Source organism: Monosiga brevicollis, genomic scaffold (assembly GCF_000002865.3).
Source record: "Monosiga brevicollis MX1 MONBRscaffold_10 genomic scaffold, whole genome shotgun sequence".
In the NCBI taxonomy this organism is placed as follows: Eukaryota; class Choanoflagellata; order Craspedida; family Salpingoecidae; genus Monosiga; species Monosiga brevicollis.
In genome coordinates, this window is record NW_001865047.1 from 823,955 (window position 1) to 845,707 (window position 21,753).

Consider the following 21,753-nt stretch of genomic DNA (forward strand, 5'->3'; position numbering starts at 1 on the left):
TGTTGTTGCTTCTGTGACCCTGAGTTGTGTCACCAGTCTACACCCCCAATGGCGTCGCGTTTGGCGTCTGCGTCACACCCATATGGGGCCATAGGGTGGACGTAGGGTGTAGTGGGGTCGTTGCTGTCTCACTTCGTGCTGCTTTTCCTTCATGATCCATCTTGCTGACACACACACGAATCTTTCATTTGGTCGCCATTGTCATTCTTTTTGACAACTGCCCCTCGTTCTCTTCTTCGTTTTTCTTCGTCTTCCACCACGTTGAGAGATGAGATGTGAGAGAGAGAGAGAGAGAGAGAGAGAGAGAGAGAGAGAGAGAGAGAGAGAGAGAGAGAGAGAGAGAGAGAGAGAGAGAGAGAGTCAGTCATTTTTTGCTTCACGGGGTAAAGCCGCGTGCATGTCTGTGTGTGTGTGTGTGTGTGTGTGTGTGTGTGTGGACTCACGATCAGAGAGAGAGAGAGAGAGAGAGCTGGCCATGGTTGCTGCTGCGCCTCCTGCCTTGGCCCTCGAGACCTGTTCCCCTGCTTGCTTCCCCTCGTTTTGGCTTGACCTCTCACATACACATACACGCACTTGTCGCTCGGACTGACTTTGCCCCGTGATTGACTCATCATGCTCTTTTGAATCACGCTGGCGTGTAGGCTCAGTGAAGAGGAGGCTCCCGTGCTCGACGCCTCCCCTTGACTTCCCCCGCCCATCCCTGAACAACACATCCAAAGAAAGAAAAAAAGCGCCCCCACCCCCCCTGTGCTTGAGCTCCCTTCTCCTGCGGCTGGCTGGAGGGGGTTGCAAAAGCATGTCCTCCCAGCTTCTCTGCGGCGTCTTCCATCCTTCGATTTCCTGACACTGCTACATCAGAGCCCTCCCCGCCCTGTGCCTCGACAATTTGGTTGCCAATCCCCTGGTACCCGACACACATCTCCCTGTCCAAACTATTGTTGGAACCCCCCCTGCCATCCGTAAGCCCGTTGTATTTCTATTTCTATTTCTATTTCCAATCAACCAGTCTTCTCCTCGCATCCCGCGCCCGCCCAAGCCCCCTCGATCGTCTCGGCGTTCCGCTAATCTAGTCCCCCCCCCCACTTCCCCTTCTTATAGTTTGCTGATGGAAAGAATGGCCCTGCACAACAAATCTCAGCATGATGGCGGCACCCGTGCCCCCCTCTCTTTGCGCCATCTCTCCACCGCCAAGGTCGTCACGCCCCCCGACGTGGGCGTCGAAGCTGATGAAGATCCCGTCGTCACGGTACGCTCATCACCACCTGCCCGCAATGCCCTCGGCCAGCCAACAACCCAACTGGCAGTCATCCACCGCGTGTCATCTCACCCTTGCCTTTCTTTCCGGGAACCACAACCTTGCATCGGGTCTTGCCGCGCCTTCCTTGTGTGCAGGTCTGGGGTTACGCCACTAGCCCCCTGCGCCTCTTCCTATGGTACATGTGCGCCGTGCTCACGGGCGGCCTCTTGCTGCTCGTGGCACGCTGGCTGCCCATCTGGAGCTTAAAGTGCCGCTGCCGCCGTTCCATGCTCACCGCGGCCACCCATCTTCTGGTTCTCCGCCGTTCCGGCGGTGTTGACGTGGAATCCTTTGTCAACAACCCCGGTGCCAATAACGGTGTCCCCACCAATTGGCGCAAAAACGGCTACGATTGCCTCGCCGACGCCGATCCCGTCGAAGACTCGGAACCCATGCAATTCCACCACCGCCACGTGCGCTACGTCTGGTGTGCTGAAAACGAGCAATTTGAACGCGTCTGCGGCCTCGACGTTGCCACCCCCACCTCCAAGCTCCTGGCTTACGCCCACAACCAAGAGCAGCAGTACGTTCACACACACAACCCCGCACCACCCGCTGGCCCCTTGCCTCAGACGATTCAAAGAGTCTTCCGCGAAACTTCCGGGCCCTCATGAGTTGTGACCACCGCCGCTTTTGCTTTTATTCCAGGTCTTCCACTCGTCCCAGCCTCATTTACCGCCATGGCGCCAACACCGTGGACGTGGAAGTCAAATCCTACATGACTTTGCTCTTTGAAGAAATCCTCTCCCCCTTTTACATCTTCCAAATCTTTGCCATCATCCTGTGGGGTTTCGAATTGTACTACTACTACGCCGGCTGCATCGTCTTGATCACCATTGTCTCCGTCACCTTGTCTCTGCTTGAAACGCGTCGTAACGCCGAAGCCCTTCGTGACATGGTTGCCTACGAAGGCGTCGTCACCCGCATCAAAACCCCTGAAGGTCGCCATGGCATCGAGGTTAGCCTGCTCCTTTTGCCTCTCGCGCATCAGCCCTTTTTGCCCTCCCCCTGACCATGCTCCCCTCCCCCACATTCGACAGGTTTCTTCAAGCGAGCTGTTGCCTGGTGATCTCTTTGAAGTACATGAGGGTGACCTCGTGCCCTGTGATGCGGTCATCTTTGAAGGCGGTTGCGTCGTCAATGAGAGCATGCTTACCGGTGTGTGGCAACGCGCCATCAGTTTCCCTCTCCACAGCGATGCATGAGCCCTCACATCAATTGTGCGTGCAGGCGAGAGTGTGCCCGTCACCAAGACTGCGCTTCTCCTCGAGCAAGATGATCCCGTCTTCAACATTGAGAAGCAAAAGGCCCACACTCTTTTCTACGGCACTCAAGTGCGCGCGCGCACTCACTTTTGTCTCAGTCCATCCGAGAAAATACCCCCCAATGCCACTTTTCATGTCCTATCAATGCCATCCTTTGCTTTGCAGGTGGTTCAGCTGCGCTCGCACCGGCTAGTGGCCATTTGCATCCGCACAGCCTTTGATACTTCGAAGGGCCAGCTCATCCGCTCCATTCTCTACCCCAAGCCAACAAAGTATGCACCGTGTTCTCCCTCGTTCAACTTCACACCAGTCCTCGCGCTCTTTCGCCGCCTCACCGGTCCACATACATTCAGATTCCGCTTCTACCAGGATGGTATGCGCTTTTTGATGGTGCTCTCCTTTTTTGGAGCCGCTGGCTTCATCTACAGTGCCGTTGTTCTGACCAGTCGTGACGCCCCCATTGTCAAAATTGTTAAACGTGGTTTTGACATTCTCACAATCGTAGGTCCCTGCTCCACTCCAGACGCGCGTTTTCCCCCTCTCCCCGAGCCATGTTGGGCTCTGACACCTTGTGTCACCCGCCCGCCCGCCCGCCACGCTAGATTGTGCCACCCGCCCTGCCGGCGGCCATGACCGTGGGCACCATGTACGCCATCACCCGCCTAAAGAAGCAGAAAATCTTTTGCATCAGTCCACCCCGTGTTAATGTACGCTTTCTCACCGCCTGCCTTGCACTTGCAATGTCCACGCACTCATCCTACTCGTGGCCCATCACCCAACCGCCGTTGTTCTGATGCTTGTCCTGGTGTCCGTAGGTGTCCGGAAAGATCAAACTTTTTTGCTTTGACAAAACTGGTACCCTTACCGAGGATGGTCTCAGCCTGCACGCCCTACAAGAAACCCACCAGGGTGCGCTGCGCGAGTCGAGCCTCGAGCCTTCGCCTGGCTCGAGCAACATCATCAACATGGAATATGCCCTTGCTTGCTGCCACTCCCTGGCCATCTCTCGCCTGCAGAACGGCGATGTAGCGCCCATCGCCCCGGCCGTACCCAGCGAACAATCCCTCATCGGTGACCCCCTGGAGATTCAGCTGTTTCTGGCTAGTCAGTGGGTACTTGTCGAGGCCCAAACCCCGGCGATCCGCCTCAACGCCACGGGCAACCGTTTGCAAGACCTTTTTGCACAGCAGCTTGGCCCGTCCTCCTTTGTCTATCGTGAGCACGACCAAGGCGCTTCGGCATTGCTCATGCTCAAGGAGTATGCTTTCTCGTCCCACAAGCAGCGCATGACCGTGCTTGTGGCCAGTTACGATGTGAACCTCCATGACCACGAGGCGTGGACCGGCGTCCCCACCCCCCGCATCGTGGCCTACGTCAAGGGGGCACCCGAGCGCATCGCCAAGCTTTGCAACCCCAAGACCTTGCCGTCGGACTTTGAAGACGTCTTGGCTGCCTACACACACCGAGGCCTTCGGGTCCTTGCTGTGGCAGGCGCCTTCCTTTCCACGACCGACCTGGCCGAGGCCAAGGCCATGCCTCGCGAAAAGGTTGAACGGGATCTCACCTTTCTCGGTTTTGCCATTTTCGAGAACCGTGTCAAGCCGGAAACGGCAGGCATCCTGGAGCGATTGCATCAGGCCCACATCCGAACAGTCATGATCACGGGTGACAACGTGCTCACCGCCTGCAGCGTAGCCCGCTCCTCGGGCATGGTACCTGCCAATGCGCCCATTTTTTATGCTTGCGTCAACGGACCTACCGCTTTTTTGCGCGAGGATGAAGAAGAACCCGAGGACCTCGACTCTGGCCTCGTTGATGATGCCCCTGGTGTCGTCTTCAAGGATGAGGAAGATGCGACCACCGTTGCCCAGGATGCGCACAACATCCAGGTTGACGTGAGCCACCTCTTGCCGTGGGGTGTGCGCTTCGTCGAATTCCCCCATCTTGCCCGCGACCGTCCCGTTTCGGCCTGGTACTCGCCCCCCACGGGCTACGCCGCCATTGCCGTTACCGGGCGCGAATTTGGCACCATCCGGCGTGAGCATCCGCAGTTTTATCAACGCCTTCTTGTATCGGCCACCATTTTCGCCCGCATGGCTCCAGACCAAAAGGCACAGCTCATTGAGGACCTTATTGCCCTCGACTACTGCGTTGGCATGTGCGGCGATGGCGCCAATGACTGCGGCGCGCTCAAGGCGGCCCACGTCGGCGTTTCGCTTTCCGAGGCCGAGGCCTCAGTGGCTGCCCCCTTTACCTCCAACACGCCCAACATTAGTTGTGTCGACACGCTCATGCGTGAAGGCCGAGCGGCCCTGGTGACCTCCTTCTCCTGTTTCAAGTTTATGGCCCTGTATAGTTTTGTTGAGTTTTCCAACGTCCTCATCCTGTACTGGATCGACTCAAACCTGGGCGATATGCAGTATCTCTACGTTGACCTCGTCCTCACTTTGACCCTGGCCGTGTGCATGGGTCACACGGCCGCGGGACCGCGCCTGGCCCCCAAACGCCCAGCTGGCAGTCTCGTGTCTCCAGCTGTGCTTGTTTCCATAGTGACACAGATTTTGCTCAATGTTGGAGCTCAGGTCGCCATTTTGGAGATGGCGCGGGCGCAGTCGTGGTTTCAACCGCTTCACGCCTTGCCCGATTCCAACAATATCAAGTGCTACGAGAACACGGTCACCTTTCTGTTTGCCAACTTTATCTATGTGGCCGTGGCTGTGGCGTTTACGTCAGGCCTGCCTCATCAGGCCCCCGTGCTTCACAACTACAGCTTCATTGCGGCAGTGGTGGGTCTTACGGCCGTCAACGTTCTCTTCATTGCTTGGCCCACCTTGTTCATTCGTACGACGCTCCAAACCTACATCATTCCCGACTGGAACTTTCGCATTGTGATGCTGGGCATGGCTGCGGCGTATGCCTTCATTTCAGTGGTGATTGATCGCGTGAGTACCAACAGCACCACCTTCCGTCGTCTGATCAAGGCCGTGTTCTACAAGACCAAGTATAAGAATGCCTACAAGCAAGTGGCGCGCGACGTCATATCCGATGACTGGCTGCAGATCTCGAGCAAGAGTAAGTCATCGAGCGTGTGAAGCTGGTGCCTGACAGTCGGCCGCAAGGATCTCGATGAAGAGCAAACGAACGCCAGAGACGTTGTTCCGTTTAGCTACAGAGCCCATCCCCCCCCCTCTCTCTCTCTCCCGCTTGTTGATCATTGCTGGTGATCAAGTGTGCTGGCGCTTGGCGATGGCGCGCTCTCGCGCTTTGGATTGACTCTTTGTTTGCTTGTCATGTGATTGTCTCTTGTCGCGCCCTCTTGTCTTGTATGGGGGTTGTGTGCTCTTTTTCCATGTGAGCAGAATCATCGGTGTATTAGGTACCATCCTGTTTGACCTCGACGCAACGAGGCTAATTCGGCATGACTTGCTCGTCCCGGCCTTGAAATCTTGTGATTGTAAGGTTGGGTGGGATGAGTTGGAAGGTTTGACTGGAAAGATTTTCGTTTGTTTGTTCGTTTTCTTTGGCATGTTTTTTTTTTTGTTTAGTTGTAGTGATTAGAGGTTTTCTTTCGATTGTTATCACGGGTATACTTGCGCTTCTGGCCCCACCAATTCGGAGCGTGCTGGCTTGGAAGCATGAGCCGCATGTGTGGCTTTCATGTGCCGATTTTGCGCCATTAGCGTTTGTGGATTGGGCTCCATCTCCGAACAACCGACAGACTTTCAGAAGAATCGATTAATTGTTGCGTGCAGTGTGTGTACGTTGAACGACTGGCTTTGAGCACATCATTGGCCATATTACTCATTCACATGGGAAAATAACCAAGTCGGCAGCTTGCCTTTGCCTGAAATCATGAGAGGGGGACTGTGGGTTGAACATCTGTATCTGAGCAAATGACTGTCAAGAGATTGCTGACCAGGCGGGCCGATTCATGTTCCTGCATCTCAACGCCATTGAGCTGCAACACATGTACGCGTGGTCATGAGATAAGAGTGAAGGAAAACGAGGTCTCGACAAGAAGGAGCGCATTCGCAGACCTTGAGAGCATTGAGTGCCGAGGCAGCAATGTCAACGGCGCCATTGACAATGGTTGAGCGGGCTTGCACCATGGCCGAGGCCTGGAGAAGCGAATTGGCGTTAAGTAGAGTTTGGCAGAAAAAGAAGCAGGCAACGGAGAAAGACAATGTGTTAACAGACAATACCTGCTGGCGTTTCAGCATGGCAGCTGCAATGACGGGTGCATATGAGATTTCCTTGAGGCCAAAAGAGTGCACATGAATGCCCGATACGTGGACAAGCGCCTGCAGGGTGAAGACCAAAAACAAGGTGAGAGGATGCATGGGGTGGGGGTTGAGTAGACGTCAGCAGGCACATGGTCCTGTGCGAACGCTTTGAGATGCAGTCTGACCCACCTGCAAGCGCTCACGCAGCATGGCGGAGACTTCGTGTGAGTGGGTGCGCAGGGACGGGACGCCCTCGGCTGCCTCGTAGGGGAATTGTCCCATAACCTAACAACACGCGATTCAAAGGCCGGCCTGTGAGTCATGTAAGGGGGACGGGTTGAGAACAGGAAGGGGGCGCCAACGGAGCAGATAAAACGCACGTCCTTGAGAACAGTTTCACCCTGGGTGATGAGAAAAGTACGAGGATTTTCCACCTCGAGCGCGGCCTGCCTCAGGAGGTCGAGTGTGAGAAAGCCGAGGAAAAAGAGGAAAAGGAGAACCGAAGCAAGTTGAATGGTGTAGAGATGAGAGTGACATGGAAGCTATCCAACCTTGTACGAGTCGACAAATTGGTAGGTCACCACGGCAGAGATGACGAGGGGGTTGCCCTCACGATCCATCACGGTGCGGCTAGCAAACGAGGAGGGATAGCAGGAATATCCGTTGAGCAGGTAGAGCAGACCCGAGCGTTGGTGAGGCGGGGAGGCGGTTGAAAAAAAGGCTCGTTATCAAAGAGGAAAGAAAGCGCGCGCGCGCGTGCGCGGGCGAGCAAAGAAGCCGAGAACAAAGCCCTTACCTTTTGGCGGGCAGGTCCATGGACTGCAGTTTGGTGCTGATGACGCGTTTGCTGCGCCCAAAGACGTTGGAGTAGTGGAGGCCGGGCTTGCGCACGGTGCGTTCGTAATTGCCAAAGCGCAAAATCACGGCTTCGGATTGGACATCCAAAACAAAAAAGGATCTGCGCAGAGGTCAGGGTGCCCGCGGGATACATGAGGTGGGGGTGGCGCAAAGGAGGCTTTGGCGGCGAGGTTCAGTCATGGTTACGTACGCGAGGCAGCTTGTACCAAAGCTGAGCGGGCAGAGCAAGGTCTGCAGGCAGCACGAGATGGGGTGGCAGAACATGCCCTTGGGCTCATCCGCCAAATCATCTCGATCAGCGGGCGGGAGGAGCTTGATGGCTTCCATCGTTGGTTGCCGGTCCATGGAGGGGGAGATCTTGCTCAGGCCGGCCATATTGGTAGTAAGAGCTCAACGGTAGCCACGAGGGGAAACTGTGCGCGATCGATCGTCAACTTGAGCGCGTCAGCCACAGCCAATAACGCAGTCCAAGACCAAGGACACGAAGCAGCGTTGGCGTTGGCGTTGGCAGTGGTGGTGGTGGTGGTGGTGGTGGTGGTGAACAGGGGCAGCGGGGTCACTCCTGTGGGCGAGTTTTCAAGATCAGCAGAAGCAGCACAGCGGCTCGAAGAAGAAGAAGAAGAAGAAGAAGAAGAAAAATGAAAGATGCTCGACGAGTGGATTCAAGGTCAACTCACTCCCACTCCCCTCCCAGCCTCAGCTCCAACCCCCAGCCCCAGTCCCAGCTCCAGCCTCAGCTCCAGGTCCAGTCCCAGCTCCAGTCCCAGCTCCAGCCTCAGGCCCCCCGGGCCTTCCTCCAGCTCCAGTCAGCTGCTGCCCGTATACGTAACCCTCGACCCCCGCCCTGCAAGATGAGAGAGAGAGAGAGACACAGAGAGAGAGAGAGACAGAGAGACGTTACAAGAGGGACGTTACGTGTGTGTGTGTGTGTGTGTGTGTGTGTGTGTGTGTGTGTGTGTGTGTGTGTGTGTGTGTGTGTGTGTGTGTGTGTGTGTGCGAATTCCTCTCTCTCTCTCTCTCTCTCTCTCTCTCACATGTGGTAGTTGTGCTTTTCCTTTGTGTCTTTGCTCTTTACTTCTCTCTTTCTCAAACCGACCAAACCAATTCATCTCTCTGTCTCTCTCTCTCTCTCTCTCTCTTTCTCAAACATCTTCAAACTCTCTCTTCTTACTGTCAGAGTCAGCAGAAGGAGATGGGGCTTATGGAGGTGCGGGGGAGGGAGGGAGTGCTGATGGGCAAAGGAGCGCAGCCATCAGCACTCGGTCTGTAGGGGTGCTGACCCAATAACGCTCAAAGTTCAAGTTGGAGGAAGGGACGGAAAGCTCGATTCCGCTGAACTGTGTTCCTCTTTCTCCTCTTTCTGCCTTGCCCCCGAGGATGGAGCCAAGGTGATGTTTCCACACGCGCGGAAAGGACAAGGCTCACCGCTATAGCGCAGGCTCCTCCATGGCCATCATCGCTCGTCGCAGGTTGTGATGCGTGTGGGGTCGGGGCTCCTCATCCTCAACTGCCAGTCCAGACATGCCACGCAACGACACGCCACGTTAACAAGTGAGAACAATTTGCCAGCAACAAGCTGTATGGATGCATGAATGTGTGTTTGTCCAAATGTCTGTCTGCATGTATGAATCCGATATATCCGATGTATGCATGTCTGTATACATTCATGGCTGAATGTGCGTGCATGATGTGTGAACCTGGATAAATGTGCAAAGGTCTATGACATGTCACCAACCACACGGTCTTTCAAGGCAACATACATGAGTGCACGGGGCGATGGGCTGTTCCGTCCCGTGTTCCCAGTCCGAGGTCGTCGTCCCCGACACTGCCGCGGTTCTGAGCGCTGGCCGTTCGCGCTCGCCGCGCCGCCACGGTGGCTATCATTCCAGTAAATAAAGAACAAAAGGCGATATGAGTTTTCAAGAACTTGACGTTCCAGCTACAACGCAGGCTCGCACAAAATCTGAAGGACGTACCCTTGACTTCCTCAAAGCTGAGAGCTGCCAGCGCCGCTGAGGCGTTGATCCCGGGCTCGCCGCGTACCGTACCGTTCACGTGCGCCTCGATGGGCGGAAGTAAAGGAACGCGCGAGCCCCCATGTACCCCGCGACTGGGATGTCGATGCCCAAAGGTTCCCCCACGATGTCCACCGCGAACTCGGTGTCGAGGCTGCGCACAAAACAACAACGGTGTTGGAGTGAGTTGCAAAAGACAGAAGATTAAAAAATTGGAAAACAAAACAAAAAAAAAAAAAAAAAGATCCAGTCGGTGCCGCGCAAGGTGCTCGTGGTCAAAATAAGCTAGAGCCAATCAAAAATAAAAAAAAAGAGGGACAGACCGGTTGAGGTTGACGCAAGAGCTGTTGCTGGGCCTTGAGATGCAAACGTAGTTGCGAGGTTGGCCCGCCCCGCGGAAATGGAGCCGCCGCAAAGCCCTTCTCTTTGCTGGACGCAGGACTGGGTCCATGGCGCACCCGGGCTGGTTTGCGAGCCCCGTTGCCATGCCGCGAAGTGGGGGCTGCCAGGTGCAACGTCGCAGCAAAGGACGTTTGCTGCCCATCGGTGGGCCCCAGGGAATCCTGGCGGTCGCTCATGCCCCCACGGGAACGCGAGCGCAGACCAATGGCCATGGCCGAACCCACAATCGAGGGACCCGGCGTCCCCACGGGACTAGGTGATTGCCCATCTCCAGTCCGCATCAGATTCACCTGGGCCTGGTCCGAGGACAGAGCTGGCTGCCCAATGCGACTTCTTCGACGTGGCCGCGGGGTCGTTGAAGTGCCTGGGTGCGGCAGAGGGCTGCTGCGTGGCTCCAGAGCCGGACTAAGGCAAGGCCACACAAGGCAGGATGAATAATCTCCACCCTCGTACCCAGCCTGAGGACACATGATAAAGAGGTGCACATGATAAAGAGGTGCACGTTCACGTACATCATCGTATCGGCGTCCGCCTGCCGCACAGTGAGGACATCCATGCCCTGGGAAGCCCGTCGCACCCCTAAAGGCCGGTTGTCAGAGAGGGACAGCATTGACAGGCTCTGGAGTTCCAAGGCCGCTGCCCGGTGGTCCCGCGCAAACTCGGCCGACGTTCGACGTGAATTGCCAGACCGACGCGTCGGTATGTTCTCGGGCTACCAAACGTATGGAAGACAAAACATGGAAGACAAAACATGGAAGACAAAATGGCAATCGAGACGTGAGGGTTAAATCCAATAACCTCGGTATTGCCATGCGCCCCACACGAGGGGCCCGCATGGGTGCGTAGAGAGGCCCGACAAACTGACCTGACGCGCAACGTGTGTCAGCAAAAAATCATCATCAGCATCTGATGTCTCATTTGTGGGACTGAGAGCGCGGCTGTGCCTGGGCACCGGTCGATGAGAAGGCACAATCGACCCCTGCATTTGATTGGCGCGGCGCTCAGCAGCAAAGCGACGAAGTCCCGCCAGAGGGTGGGCATGACTGCTGTTGTGAAGGGAGGAACGGTGGGAACGCCGACTGGCATAAAGGGAGGAGTCATCGTCGCTCGAATCACCCGATTCAAATGTCATGACCTGCGCCATGTCACTGTCAAAGGACTGCTGCCATGGCTCGTCGCGGAACGACATTCGAAGTGTGTTTTGAAGCCCTGGCGTTGGCGTTGACGATGCCACCCGCGCCAAAATGGGACGCAGCCGCTGTACAAGCGCAGGCCAGATGTGCTCGAAAAGCTGACCCACGATAAGCGTGCGATCTACATGCACACGCGCCCACGGAGCAGTGAGCAATGCGCACTTCACGAGAGCAGATTGTTTAAAATCTGATGATGCTTCTGTTGCCGCTGGACATTGGCAGCGCTATGACAAACCTTGTTCGTCAGGATCTGGATGGGGATCGGTTTGATCGTAGGCAAAAACTTCTTCATAGTAGCCTTCCTGCTCCAGCACCGGGTCCTCGTCGGGGTCTTCGGCCCACGCCAAGGTCGGTGGGCGTGTAGCGCCAAAGCTTGAAGTGTTTGATGAAGCATCACCGCTGGGCACCAGGGGCACCCAGTAGCGACGGCCAGGATGTCGGTGGGACGGCTGGCCGGGAGACCATCGCGAGTTCTCAAGGGCCTCGTCAACGGCGTGATCCCAGGAAGATCGCTGTCGGCGCCCCGGACGCGGGATCTCAAACGAATAAAAGTCAAATGCAGCGTAGTCCCGGCCAGGTTCCTGAGAGACGCGTGGCCCGGAGACGGTCCAAGGTTTTCCAAGTACGCAAAGATTTTGGGCGTGCTGTGTCGGCTCGTGACCGCGAGGTGTGGTCCGGCCATGCGCAGGAGAGAACGTCGATTGGCGAGGGCCATTGGCACCAGTGGTCTTGGGCAAAGCATGTGGGACGATCATGACAATACCAGACTCGCGAACAGGAGCAATTTGGTGACCCTGCAAACGGAGATGAGGAAACTCGGTTCGCCACTGGCGACATTCATCCTGCACAATGGCGTTGAGGAGACTGGGCGAGGCCCGACCGGCCGAGAGGGCAGCCTGCGTGCCTTCGCGATCTATGGAGCGTTGAAAGTGCTCGCGATCAGAAAAGCGCTGGTTGCTGGGTGCCATCCTGGAACTTTCTAAACCGAAAAAATGTGTTCCTTGCAGGCTATAACTCGGACGCGGGGTGGGATCATTATCTGGATCAGTGCCATTAGAGGAGCTCTTGCGGAACATGGTCGGGGTTGGTTGCGCCGAGGGCGAGGTACGATCCGAGGCCGACACGGACGGCGAGTCTAGGGCAGACAAAGAAGCATTCTCGCCATAAAGCTGGCGGTCGATCGACTCCATCAAGATGGCCACATCGTTGGTGCATTGCCTGCGTAGCTCACGAGAAGGCACGAACATGGGGAAAAGATCAAATGCGTGGAAGGAAACCATAACGGTGCACAAGACAGTGTGAGCTCAACAGGCAAGCAGTTTGAAGGAAGCAAGATGACGAGCAGCAGGGCGCACATGTCAATCTCGTCGCCCTGCCAAGATGCGATGCTAGCTGTGGTGACCTCGGAAAAGGCCGCACTCCTGTAGGCGCGAGTCAAAAAGACCCAGGGCGAGCGAGGACAACCCGCGTGATCGATGAGCATGGGTTACATAGAGGAAAACATGGACCGGTAAACGGGCAAACATGAGAGTCTAGCAGAGGAGGACGTTGCACGTACGCGCGACCCGAGGTCATGGTGCTGGGAAGCACGTTTTGGGCACCAGCGCAACCAGCAGACCGGCTGAGATGAAGCGAGTGCGAAAGGATTGTCCACTAAGCCCCAGGCAGCGCCATGGCGTGGCAGGGACCGCCGTAACCGACGATCTAGCCCCACGCGTCCGGCTCTCTTTTTGCACACCGATAGTGCCAAGACACGACCGGTGCTGTGCTGGACGTGCGCAAGCAGGCACGCTTGGCGAGAAGGCTTTGCGAGCGTGGCGGCGAAATAGGCCCCACGATCGACACGACTATCCCCGGATCTTCACCACCAGGACAGCTTGAATAGCTTCTACACCCTCCAGGGGTGTGTGCAGGATGGGAACCGAGTACGCAGTGGGTAAGAGGCCGGTCCAGGAGGCGGTGCCCAGAAGCGACAAGAAGCGAAGCGCCGAGCGCAGCGGGGGCGCTTCGCTCACAGAGGAGAGCGTTCGGCGGCGAGAATCAGGTAGAGAGAAGATATGCCATGAGCGCTACCGTTAGAGAACGTGAGCAACAAGGCGAACAGCTCAACGATAAAGCCGTAACCAAACAGAGACAGAACCAAATGAGAGCACCAATGTCAGAGAGAGCAATCCAACCTAAGAGTCAACTCAGAGAGGCAGCACCGACATGAGCGGCGTTTGGTTTTCTTCAGCTTTTTTTTTTTTAGGTTGCGTTGTGAAGTGGTCATTGTCCACAACAGTAGTTTTGTTTCATCCCGAATTGTCAGCATAACGGGGCGAAAAGCGCGCTGGCGCGCATCTGGCGCATCGACGAATGGCGGATCGGGTGTTGTGACGGTGAGACGGGGCCGTGAGCCGGGGCCGTGCGACGGTGACGTGCGACGGTGACGTGCGACGGTGACGTGAGACGGTGACGTGCGACGGTGACGTGAGACGGTGACGTGAGACGGTGACGTGCGACGGTGACGTGAGACGGGACGGTACTGCTAACGAACAGGGGTGTCGGCAGCCTTGGGTGCCCTGGATGTTGGGAACCTTGACAGGATGCAGTTGATGACGATGACTGGTGTGGCTTTGGTGCTTTTGTTTGGATCCTCGATCGCGCGAGATGCGGCGGCAGCCACAGTGGACGTGTTGGTGCTCAGCGATGAGGAGTGTCCGTGGATCGCGACCCTGGCTGATGCCATGGCCGCCGTCAACCTCAGTGTAGCTTGGACAAACACGACCCTGCTGCTTGATGATCCCGGCGACACGCTTGCAAGCCTCAAAGCCACTGGGTACCTGGTGCTGACCAACGTCACGACATTTGCTCCTGCCCTCGCACCCGTCTACGAACGCTATGCTCGCGCAGGTGGTCAGCTGGCGCTTCTTGGTGGTGCTATGCCCACCCGCTGGTTCAATCAATCGGTCTTTACTCTCAATGCCCCGATTGACCACTGTACCTATACCATGTCCCAGGTATCTCGCGTCGTGGATGTCCAAACACCAGACTCGCGAGGCCTAGACTTTACCCAGCCGCTGGTCGGTGTTTCAGCCCTTGCCTTTGCTGGGCCGGGCCAAATGACCTATCTTCCACGCCTCGAAGCACGAGATGTCTATAATCGTACCCTGGGCTGGGCTCTGAGTTCCGCCTACTTTGCTCCCAACGCCCACTTTCCCAACGCCACCTGGCACCTCTGCGGCATGGCCTCTCCCGAATTTTACACACCCGAGTTCCTGACCTCCTACCTAGTCCCCTTGCTCGCATCGCCACGCCAAACCTCACAAACGACCTCAGCCTCGACATCAAAAACAAGCCATGCCTTGGGTCAAGTACCCACCTCAACACTTCCACCCTTGGCCGCCGTCTGCAGCAGCTCGGACGGGCACCTCCGCTTCTGTGCCAATGCCACGCGCTATTTCATGGTTGGTGCCAACTTATACCGGTGCGTACCTGTCTGCAGCCCATGTCCGTGCTCTCCCGCACCTTGACCTCTTTTCATGGGCTCAAATGGACTCGCCTAATTTTCCGTGATTTTTTCCTCAGAGCCTTTGACAACAGGCTGTCTTCTGCTGATGTGGAGAGCAATCTGCGACGCGCCCATGCGCTCGGACTCAATACATTGCGTCTCTTTAACTTTGCTGACTGGGTCACCACGGCACCAAACGCCACGGATAACCTGTTGCAGCTCCGTACGCTATGCCGAACCTACGGCATTCGGGTCATATTCACCCTCGACTATGACCCCAAGATCTTCCCGGCCAATGCCTCCCTAGATCAAATTGCCGCCCGCGCGTCTGCATTGGGCCGCGTGCTTCGAGATGAAGACTGGATCCTGGCCTATGACTTGGGCAATGAGCCCTACTTTTGGGAGCTGGCTTCCTTTCGCCTCGCGAATAATACTGATCAGACACTTCATCAGCGCTACCCTTACGATCAGCACGGCAACGCCTCCATAGCCAATTACCTGGCCTGGCTCAATCCTGGCGACAGTAGTCAATTTCAAAATCTACACCACGGCCTGCCCGTTCCCACAAACTTCTTGCCAGCCGTGCAGGACGTGGACAACATCTATCGTGCTTGGGCCAACGCCAAGGCAGGCGGGCTGCACTCTGCCGGCGACCAGCACATGATCACCATCGGGTACAACACGCTCTACGGCCTCCGCCCCTGGAATGCAGCCCTCCTCAACTTTAGCAACCACCATGTATATCCCAACGGCCCCAACTACCATACGCTCAACAACTTTAGCATGGCTGCGGGCGTTCCCACAACCCTTGACCGCTTGCTCGCCAACTGGGCCGCCCTCGACCTCAACCACAGCGTGACCCTGGGGGAGTTTGGCCTGAGCGAAGGTGATGACGTTCCCTGCAGCGCCACTCAACTCACTGGGTGTAACATCACCACCGCCGAATCCACCCTGTACGACTCGTTGCTATGGCTCTATGCCCTGGCCACCAACACGGATGGTGCCAACCGCTGGCGCATGAACGACATACCCCTACCCTTGGCGGCTGAACTTGATAGTTACATCGGAAGCATTCAAACCAATTACGCCAAGTATCGACAAGAATCTTATTTCGGCCTGTTTCTGGCCGACAATACCCTTGATGGCCGGCCCAAAACACTTGCGTTCTGGCTGCAGTTCTTTACCGCCTACTTACGAGCTCGCTTTCCACACCACCCCACCCTCAACATGACCCTGCACAGCGACGAGGGCCTGCTGAACATTGCCTACTCTGCCCACGGTGCCCAGTCGACTTTTTGCGGAGGCACGGGCCCTCAAACATGTGGCCCAGGCTTGCAAGCAGCGCCGATTAACACCCTGCACCCAGAACAACAGGCGCTCGCGTTGACGATTGGCGCGTTTGGTGTCGGTCGCAATGTGCGCGTCTTTGTGTCGCATGATGCTGAAGTCCATATCCACCTCGACCAGTTTTGCCTCGCTGGCAGTTCTCGTGGCCTTGTGGTCTTGAATGTCTCTGCCGGCGCGAATGTTCAGGTCCCCTGCACGGTGTAGATGTGCATCGAGGGGCATCTTCACTTTGCAAAGCTATATCTAATTGACTTTGTTGCTGAGAACAAGAAGACTGGTGCGCCCATCTCTCTCCCTCTCCCTCTCTCCCTCTGCTCTTTGTGATCAGCTTTTCAGAAATGCTCGAATATGTCGGGCGAGAAAGAATCGGTGAAAAGGTGGCTATTCGCGCAGTGGCGACAGCTGTAATGAAAAAGCTTTCACACCTCGTGCCAAGATAAAGGAGATGAGGTCGGAGGCTCGAGTGCGATCAGTGATCTGCCTTGAACTCTCTCGGACTTATGAGCAAATCGACAGATGCTCTTCAGGTGGACAATCGTGACTTGTTGGCAGCTGCTGCACGAGAGTCTGTTGCTTGTCGTTCTCGTACGGCATGAAGATCTCAATGAAGCTCTTCAAGAAGCGTGAGAATCCGCAATTCACGGCCAGACGATGTGGAGCCCAAGATGTGGATGTAAGAGAAAATAAAGTAACCAACCGTGTTGAGTTCAAAATTGGAGTCCGTTGTGCTTGTAAACGTGTTAACAAGCAAGGACAACGTTGCTGTATCATTTGTTTTTTTTTTTTTTTTCGTTTTTTTTTCTTATTTTCGACTGAAGCCCTGACAAGAAGCAATGGCGCTCAACTTTGATAAAATGTGGCAGGATCCGGTCACTGCCATGGACCACGCCAGTATTGGCGAATATCTCGGAGGTAAGCGAGAACCGTTTGCAAAGTGTGGAGGTGCAGCCGATTCAAAGTGTTGTGTTCTCGTAGGCGATCTGATTGGGCAAGCCAACTACTGCGCCATCCGACTGAGTCACGGCTTGATGGCAAGCGGCCACAAGATTACACAGCCGTCCGACTTCCGCGACCGAGAAGGCAACAAATACATCATTCGGGTCGCCACCATGCAGTCTTACCTGTCAAAAGTGCTTGGCACGCCGAAGGAAGTCACTTCAAAGCAGGCTATTGCGGGCCGCCGCGGCATCGTGCTGTTCACCATTGCTTACTCCGACGCCACTGGCCACGTCACTCTGTGGAATGGCAGCGACCTTCGCCATCCAGCTGGTACAGTTGATGAACAGTTCAGGAAGTCTACGAAAACCTTCTTCTGGCAGCTGTGAGCGGCATCGCTCTGCGGTAGCGCTGCTGCTCATCGAGCTGTTGACGAACGAGTCAATTGCACTTTGACTCGTTGATCGTCGTGTCATTGATGCATCGGTTAAGTGACCAGAAGGCATGCCTCCACATGACAACCGCCCGCGGACCAAGATGAAAAGAGTTAGGCGGCTTGAATTTCTGATTCGCTAAAGCGTTTTCGAATTCTGCGACGAACATTCGAGTTTTGTTTTTTTAAAATTGGATTGTGTCACCACAGAAAAAAAAAGACGGGATGCAACAGATTTTGCATGCATCAATAAAGCTAGTCCGAGTCCGAGTCCGACTCGTCCGAGTCCTCTTCTGACTCGGCCGTCTCCAACCAGACAATAAACTCGGCCACCTGTATTCAAGATGCGATCAGTGAGATAAAAAGACGAAAAAACCAAGAAAACCCCCAACAAGAAGAAACTGACGTTTTTGAGCAGCTGAGGTCGGATTTCAACGTCAATCTCAGGGTCCGTGGGACGCGCGTGCCACTAAAAAGGTAAAGATGGCCACAGTGGATGAGAACGGCATAATGAAGACAATTTTTGAACGTCAGCCCAGAGGTTTCGAGCATTTATGGCGCTTTACCCTAAGAATTTCTTCCTCAGCCAAGACGTTCTCCTCGTAGAGTGAATGCAGGAGAATCTGAAAGGCGGGAATGGCGCGCTGGCACTGGTTGAAGCCATCCTCAAGAGCACGCAGCATGATATCATGGTCCGTTTGGGATGTGACAAAGTTGCCCAAAATGGGGGCCAAAAACTCGATCGCCTATCACCACCACCACATACGAGTGACACCAGGCTATCAACCAAGACAAGAATGCACAAAAAGGGCTTTTCCCGGTTTAAGAGGGCAGGCTGGTAAAATCGTACTGACCCCCTTGAAAAATGTGGCCATGGCACCCGTGTTCTTGAGCAGGCCAACCCTACACGAGCAAATAAGCAGAATTCAATCACAAGATGAGAAAAGAGAAGAGATTAAAGCCATCCGACATGTCTCGGGTGGCCCTAGGTGTTAACATCGGGTGCACAAAAACGCACTGCTCAATGATGGCCATGGTCATGCCAGTAACGACGTCGTGTGGCGAGAGGTGATGAGCGCTGCGCATGCCAGTGATTTCAAGCGCAATGTCCTGTGTCTCGCCCTGTGGCTTGATGGTGCCATTGGATTGCACGCCCAGCTTCTCCGTCAGCAGCGCAATCATGTTGTCCAAAAACTCTGCGATAGCCAATCACGAATGTGAGGTCAAAGGTCAGGCAAGAAGCTGGGTCTCAAGATAGTGTAGGACGTGCGGGCAATGTACGCACGTTGAAAGTCATCTTGATTGAGCATGACCTGTTCAAACTCTTCGGCATCCAGCTCCGAAGCATCCTCGTCGTCTTCAGAGTTTTCCGCGTGCTCGTTATCTTCCAGGATGAGGCGCGCACGGTTATCTATAGACCAGAAACAAGAACGTCAATCAATGCGCACACGCAATGTCGATGCAGCAACTCGATCAAAGGATTGTGGAAAAGGAAGAGATCAAGTCAGCAATGGCCTGCTGCCACCAACCTTGCCATTGACGGAATGAAGCATCGTCTTCCTCATCCTCGTCAATGTCGTCCTGCCACAAGTAGCCACGACCCTGTTCGCCGACAAGCTCAACGTCATAGACACCCTCAGGCGTCTCGGCGCCAGTGCCCATGGCCTCATCCTCGTCACTTTCTTCGTCCGAGTCTGCGCCCCACTCTTCCTCAACCTGGTGAGAGGGCAAGCACAGCGAAAGCAGGTCCCAGTTTGAGCCGTGCGCACGAGTTTCAAAAATGAGTAAAGCATTGCGTCTCGGGCAATCACACATACAACTTGCGCACGCGAGATCTTGGTGTTGGGCTTGAGGGTAATGTTGGGGCCCAGCACCACCTGATGTTGTCCAATACAGGGTGGCAAAGGGATTCAAAATCAGTTGAAAGCTTCTTCGATATTGTGATATTGTACGAGTAAGCAGAGAAGCAGAGAAGGCATCTTGGTCAGGACTCCAGTCTTACTCGATCGCCAATGACACAACCCTCGCCAATTTCTACGTTGTCCAGCAGCTGCACGCCCTCGCCGAGAAACACCTGTTGGGAAGAAATGTGGAGACAGGCACTGAGATTTGCTTGGGCCAAACGGTGGACACGTCAATGGGTACACGTACCTTCTTCAAGCGGCAGTTGTTGCCAATGATACAGTCGTTCAGGACATAGGCGTTGTCCAGCGAGGAGCCAGAGCCTACAGATGGCAAAAACCGGCGTGCATGATCAGCGCTGCCAAGCTGCATTTGACATCAAGCCAAAACGCACCGATACGACAGCTGCTGCCGATCACACTGTCACGGATGGTCGTGACAGCCTGACCGTCAATGCCGACCCGAGTGTCGTGGCCCACAGCAACAGCGCGTTGGAGGACACATGTTCTATGGAAAGTCATAAATGGGGTAAGAGCGACCAGGCACAGCCAAGGTACACATGACATTTGCAAGATAATCCCATACCTTGCCAGAACAACGTTGTCTTGAATGTAATTGTGTGTGGTCTTGTAGCGGTGCAGAATCGGGCCAAAGATGTCAGGCACCAAAGGCAAGGTCCAGCGATGGATCACATCCTTACTACTCAAAAGGGCACATTGCATTGGTGAGTTTTCGGGCCCACCCGTCAACATCAGGGCCAAATTTCCCAAGCCAAACCTGATGGCATCGTAGGCCGTGAGGTTGGATGCCCTTGCAGCGTAGGCGCCATCCAGAACGTGCGTATAGATTTCCGCAGCCGTGATCTAGTAGGCGCAAGGGATGAACGGGTTGAGGGTTTGCCAGTTGGCCCAGGCACGGTGCAAGCAAGACAGAGGTTGGGCTGAGGAGGTGGGCAAGGCATACCTCGTCACCTTGCAGCACGTTGCGAATAAAGTCAAACATTTCTTGGTAGTCAAAGTTGTCAGTGAACAGCATGGGCACCTGCGGCTCCGACACACGCACAGTGCCAACTGAGAACGCGATAGATACATGGACTTGTTGGTGTCAAGGACAGGGAGTCATCTAGAAAGTGAGAGGTTTGCTTGCTGGCGGGCTGACCTGGGGCGAGCAGATGGCGGTGTGGCAGTCGATCAAGTCATAGCGGTAGGCCACCGACTCGCGTTCTGAGAAGAGGGACTGTAAAGTTGCACGGTGTAAGAAAAGAAAAGGCCAGCACAGAGTTTTGCATGTGACAAGAGGGTGCTGTCGAAAAGGCGTCGTACATACCAGTGCAAGCTCGTTTACAGGTTCCGAGTTGGAGTAAGTGAGCAGTCTAGAGGCGTTGGATGATCCAGAATCGTCAGGCAGAGAAAGTTCAAAAACCATCTTTGTCATGGCATGGCATGGCAAGGCATGACACGAACTGGGCTGTGGTGGGATCAATGCCAATGGTGAGATCGTTCTCGCCCGTGCGGAGCCGGTGGTTGGGCATGGCGCGTTGCAAGAACATGGTCATCAAGGTGTCCCGGTTCTTCGTGTAGCGAGCCCTGCGACGGTGGGAGCAAAGGGGGAGCAAGGCTTGGTGACCGGGCACAGGGGTGCCAAAGCGGAACAGGGGACGATGTCAATGCAAAAGGCGAGTGCCCGACCAAGTGCACATACTTGTGTTGTTCGAGAACCTGTGCCAGCTGAAAGTTGGAAACAACATCACCGCTCACGAGCACAAAGTGGTTCTTGATGACGCCCAGGCGGTCCACCTCACGCAAAACATCTCCCTCGGAAAGGGCTCTGCGCATTGCGGTTCGGGGGGAAACAGGGTTAAAAGAAGCACATGGGGAGCGCTACCCAAAAGTGATGATACAAGCACAGACAGACGCCTGGTCTGGGTCCCAGCTCTGGGTCCAGAGGGGCAGAGTTGGCAGCACGGCGAAACAATGGCCACGAACCGAGGCGAAGCGATGGTGTTGATGCTCATTGTCTGGCGCAAGCGGTCACGGCTGGGGTCATTAATATGTTTTGCGATCATGTCGGCGTGCGAGCAGCACACAATAAAGGTCTCCTTGACATCGTTGGCCGCCAAAAACTCTGCGTGTCCGTGTCGACCAGGTGACGCGCGTGAGCTTGGCAGCTTGTTGGCTCACACGAACAAGAGCAGAAAAAAAAAAAAAAAAAAGTAGCGCGTGGGCGAGTTCAACTTACCCAGGGTGTAGTCGAGCAAGGGGACATTGACGAGCGGCAGGAGCGCGCGAGGTCGCGAGGCCGTCAGCGGCGCAAACCTACATCAAACATTGATAACGAAGAGGCACGGTCACAAACCAGTGGAACCATCCCCTCCGGGTCTCGTCGTGCAACA

The 21,753-nt window shown here is 55.4% G+C and overlaps 7 protein-coding genes across 7 annotated transcripts; 3 read left to right on the forward strand and 4 right to left on the reverse strand.

Moving 5' to 3' along the window:
• Positions 1-149: 149 nt before the first annotated feature.
• Positions 150-698, reverse strand: MONBRDRAFT_25514 (uncharacterized protein; the record flags this gene model as incomplete). Its single annotated transcript, XM_001745918.1, has 1 exon — positions 150-698. One exon carries the CDS (start codon positions 696-698, stop codon positions 150-152), a length of 549 nt encoding a protein of 182 aa, XP_001745970.1.
• Positions 699-1,437: 739 nt separating this feature from the next.
• Positions 1,438-5,654, forward strand: MONBRDRAFT_25515 (uncharacterized protein; the record flags this gene model as incomplete). The annotated part of the gene is made up of 8 exons (XM_001745783.1): positions 1,438-1,820; positions 1,946-2,255; positions 2,338-2,455; positions 2,528-2,631; positions 2,728-2,834; positions 2,916-3,063; positions 3,165-3,269; positions 3,378-5,654. 8 exons carry the CDS (start codon positions 1,438-1,440, stop codon positions 5,652-5,654), a joined length of 3,552 nt encoding a protein of 1,183 aa, XP_001745835.1.
• A 174-nt stretch (positions 5,655-5,828) lies between these two features.
• Positions 5,829-8,018, reverse strand: MONBRDRAFT_32461 (uncharacterized protein; the record flags this gene model as incomplete). Its single annotated transcript, XM_001745919.1, has 8 exons — positions 5,829-6,520; positions 6,600-6,680; positions 6,765-6,863; positions 6,975-7,070; positions 7,166-7,231; positions 7,337-7,415; positions 7,582-7,743; positions 7,834-8,018. 8 exons carry the CDS (start codon positions 8,016-8,018, stop codon positions 6,413-6,415), a joined length of 876 nt encoding a protein of 291 aa, XP_001745971.1. The 3' UTR covers positions 5,829-6,412.
• A 2,269-nt stretch (positions 8,019-10,287) lies between these two features.
• On the reverse strand, positions 10,288-12,500 carry MONBRDRAFT_32462 (uncharacterized protein; the record flags this gene model as incomplete). The annotated part of the gene is made up of 4 exons (XM_001745920.1): positions 10,288-10,465; positions 10,573-10,772; positions 10,926-11,374; positions 11,489-12,500. Coding segments are annotated over 4 exons (1,839 nt in total), but the record flags the coding sequence as incomplete, so codon positions are not given.
• Positions 12,501-13,838: 1,338 nt separating this feature from the next.
• MONBRDRAFT_32463 (uncharacterized protein) lies at positions 13,839-16,922 on the forward strand (the record flags this gene model as incomplete). Its single annotated transcript, XM_001745784.1, has 4 exons — positions 13,839-14,719; positions 14,821-16,159; positions 16,295-16,367; positions 16,419-16,922. 4 exons carry the CDS (start codon positions 13,839-13,841, stop codon positions 16,496-16,498), a joined length of 2,373 nt encoding a protein of 790 aa, XP_001745836.1. The 3' UTR covers positions 16,499-16,922.
• A 1-nt stretch (position 16,923) lies between these two features.
• MONBRDRAFT_37110 (uncharacterized protein) lies at positions 16,924-17,667 on the forward strand (the record flags this gene model as incomplete). Its single annotated transcript, XM_001745785.1, has 2 exons — positions 16,924-17,002; positions 17,066-17,667. The coding sequence occupies 2 exons, from the start codon at positions 16,924-16,926 to the stop codon at positions 17,413-17,415; spliced, it is 429 nt and encodes a 142-aa protein (XP_001745837.1). The 3' UTR covers positions 17,416-17,667.
• Positions 17,668-17,714: 47 nt separating this feature from the next.
• Positions 17,715-21,375, reverse strand: MONBRDRAFT_25519 (uncharacterized protein; the record flags this gene model as incomplete). Its single annotated transcript, XM_001745921.1, has 19 exons — positions 17,715-17,792; positions 17,866-17,928; positions 18,026-18,205; positions 18,314-18,362; positions 18,478-18,655; positions 18,745-18,870; positions 18,989-19,175; positions 19,277-19,336; positions 19,462-19,533; positions 19,611-19,684; positions 19,756-19,868; positions 19,947-20,060; positions 20,139-20,224; positions 20,325-20,402; positions 20,520-20,597; positions 20,688-20,733; positions 20,825-20,947; positions 21,063-21,188; positions 21,347-21,375. 19 exons carry the CDS (start codon positions 21,373-21,375, stop codon positions 17,715-17,717), a joined length of 1,860 nt encoding a protein of 619 aa, XP_001745973.1.
• Between the last annotated feature and the right edge of the window lie 378 nt (positions 21,376-21,753).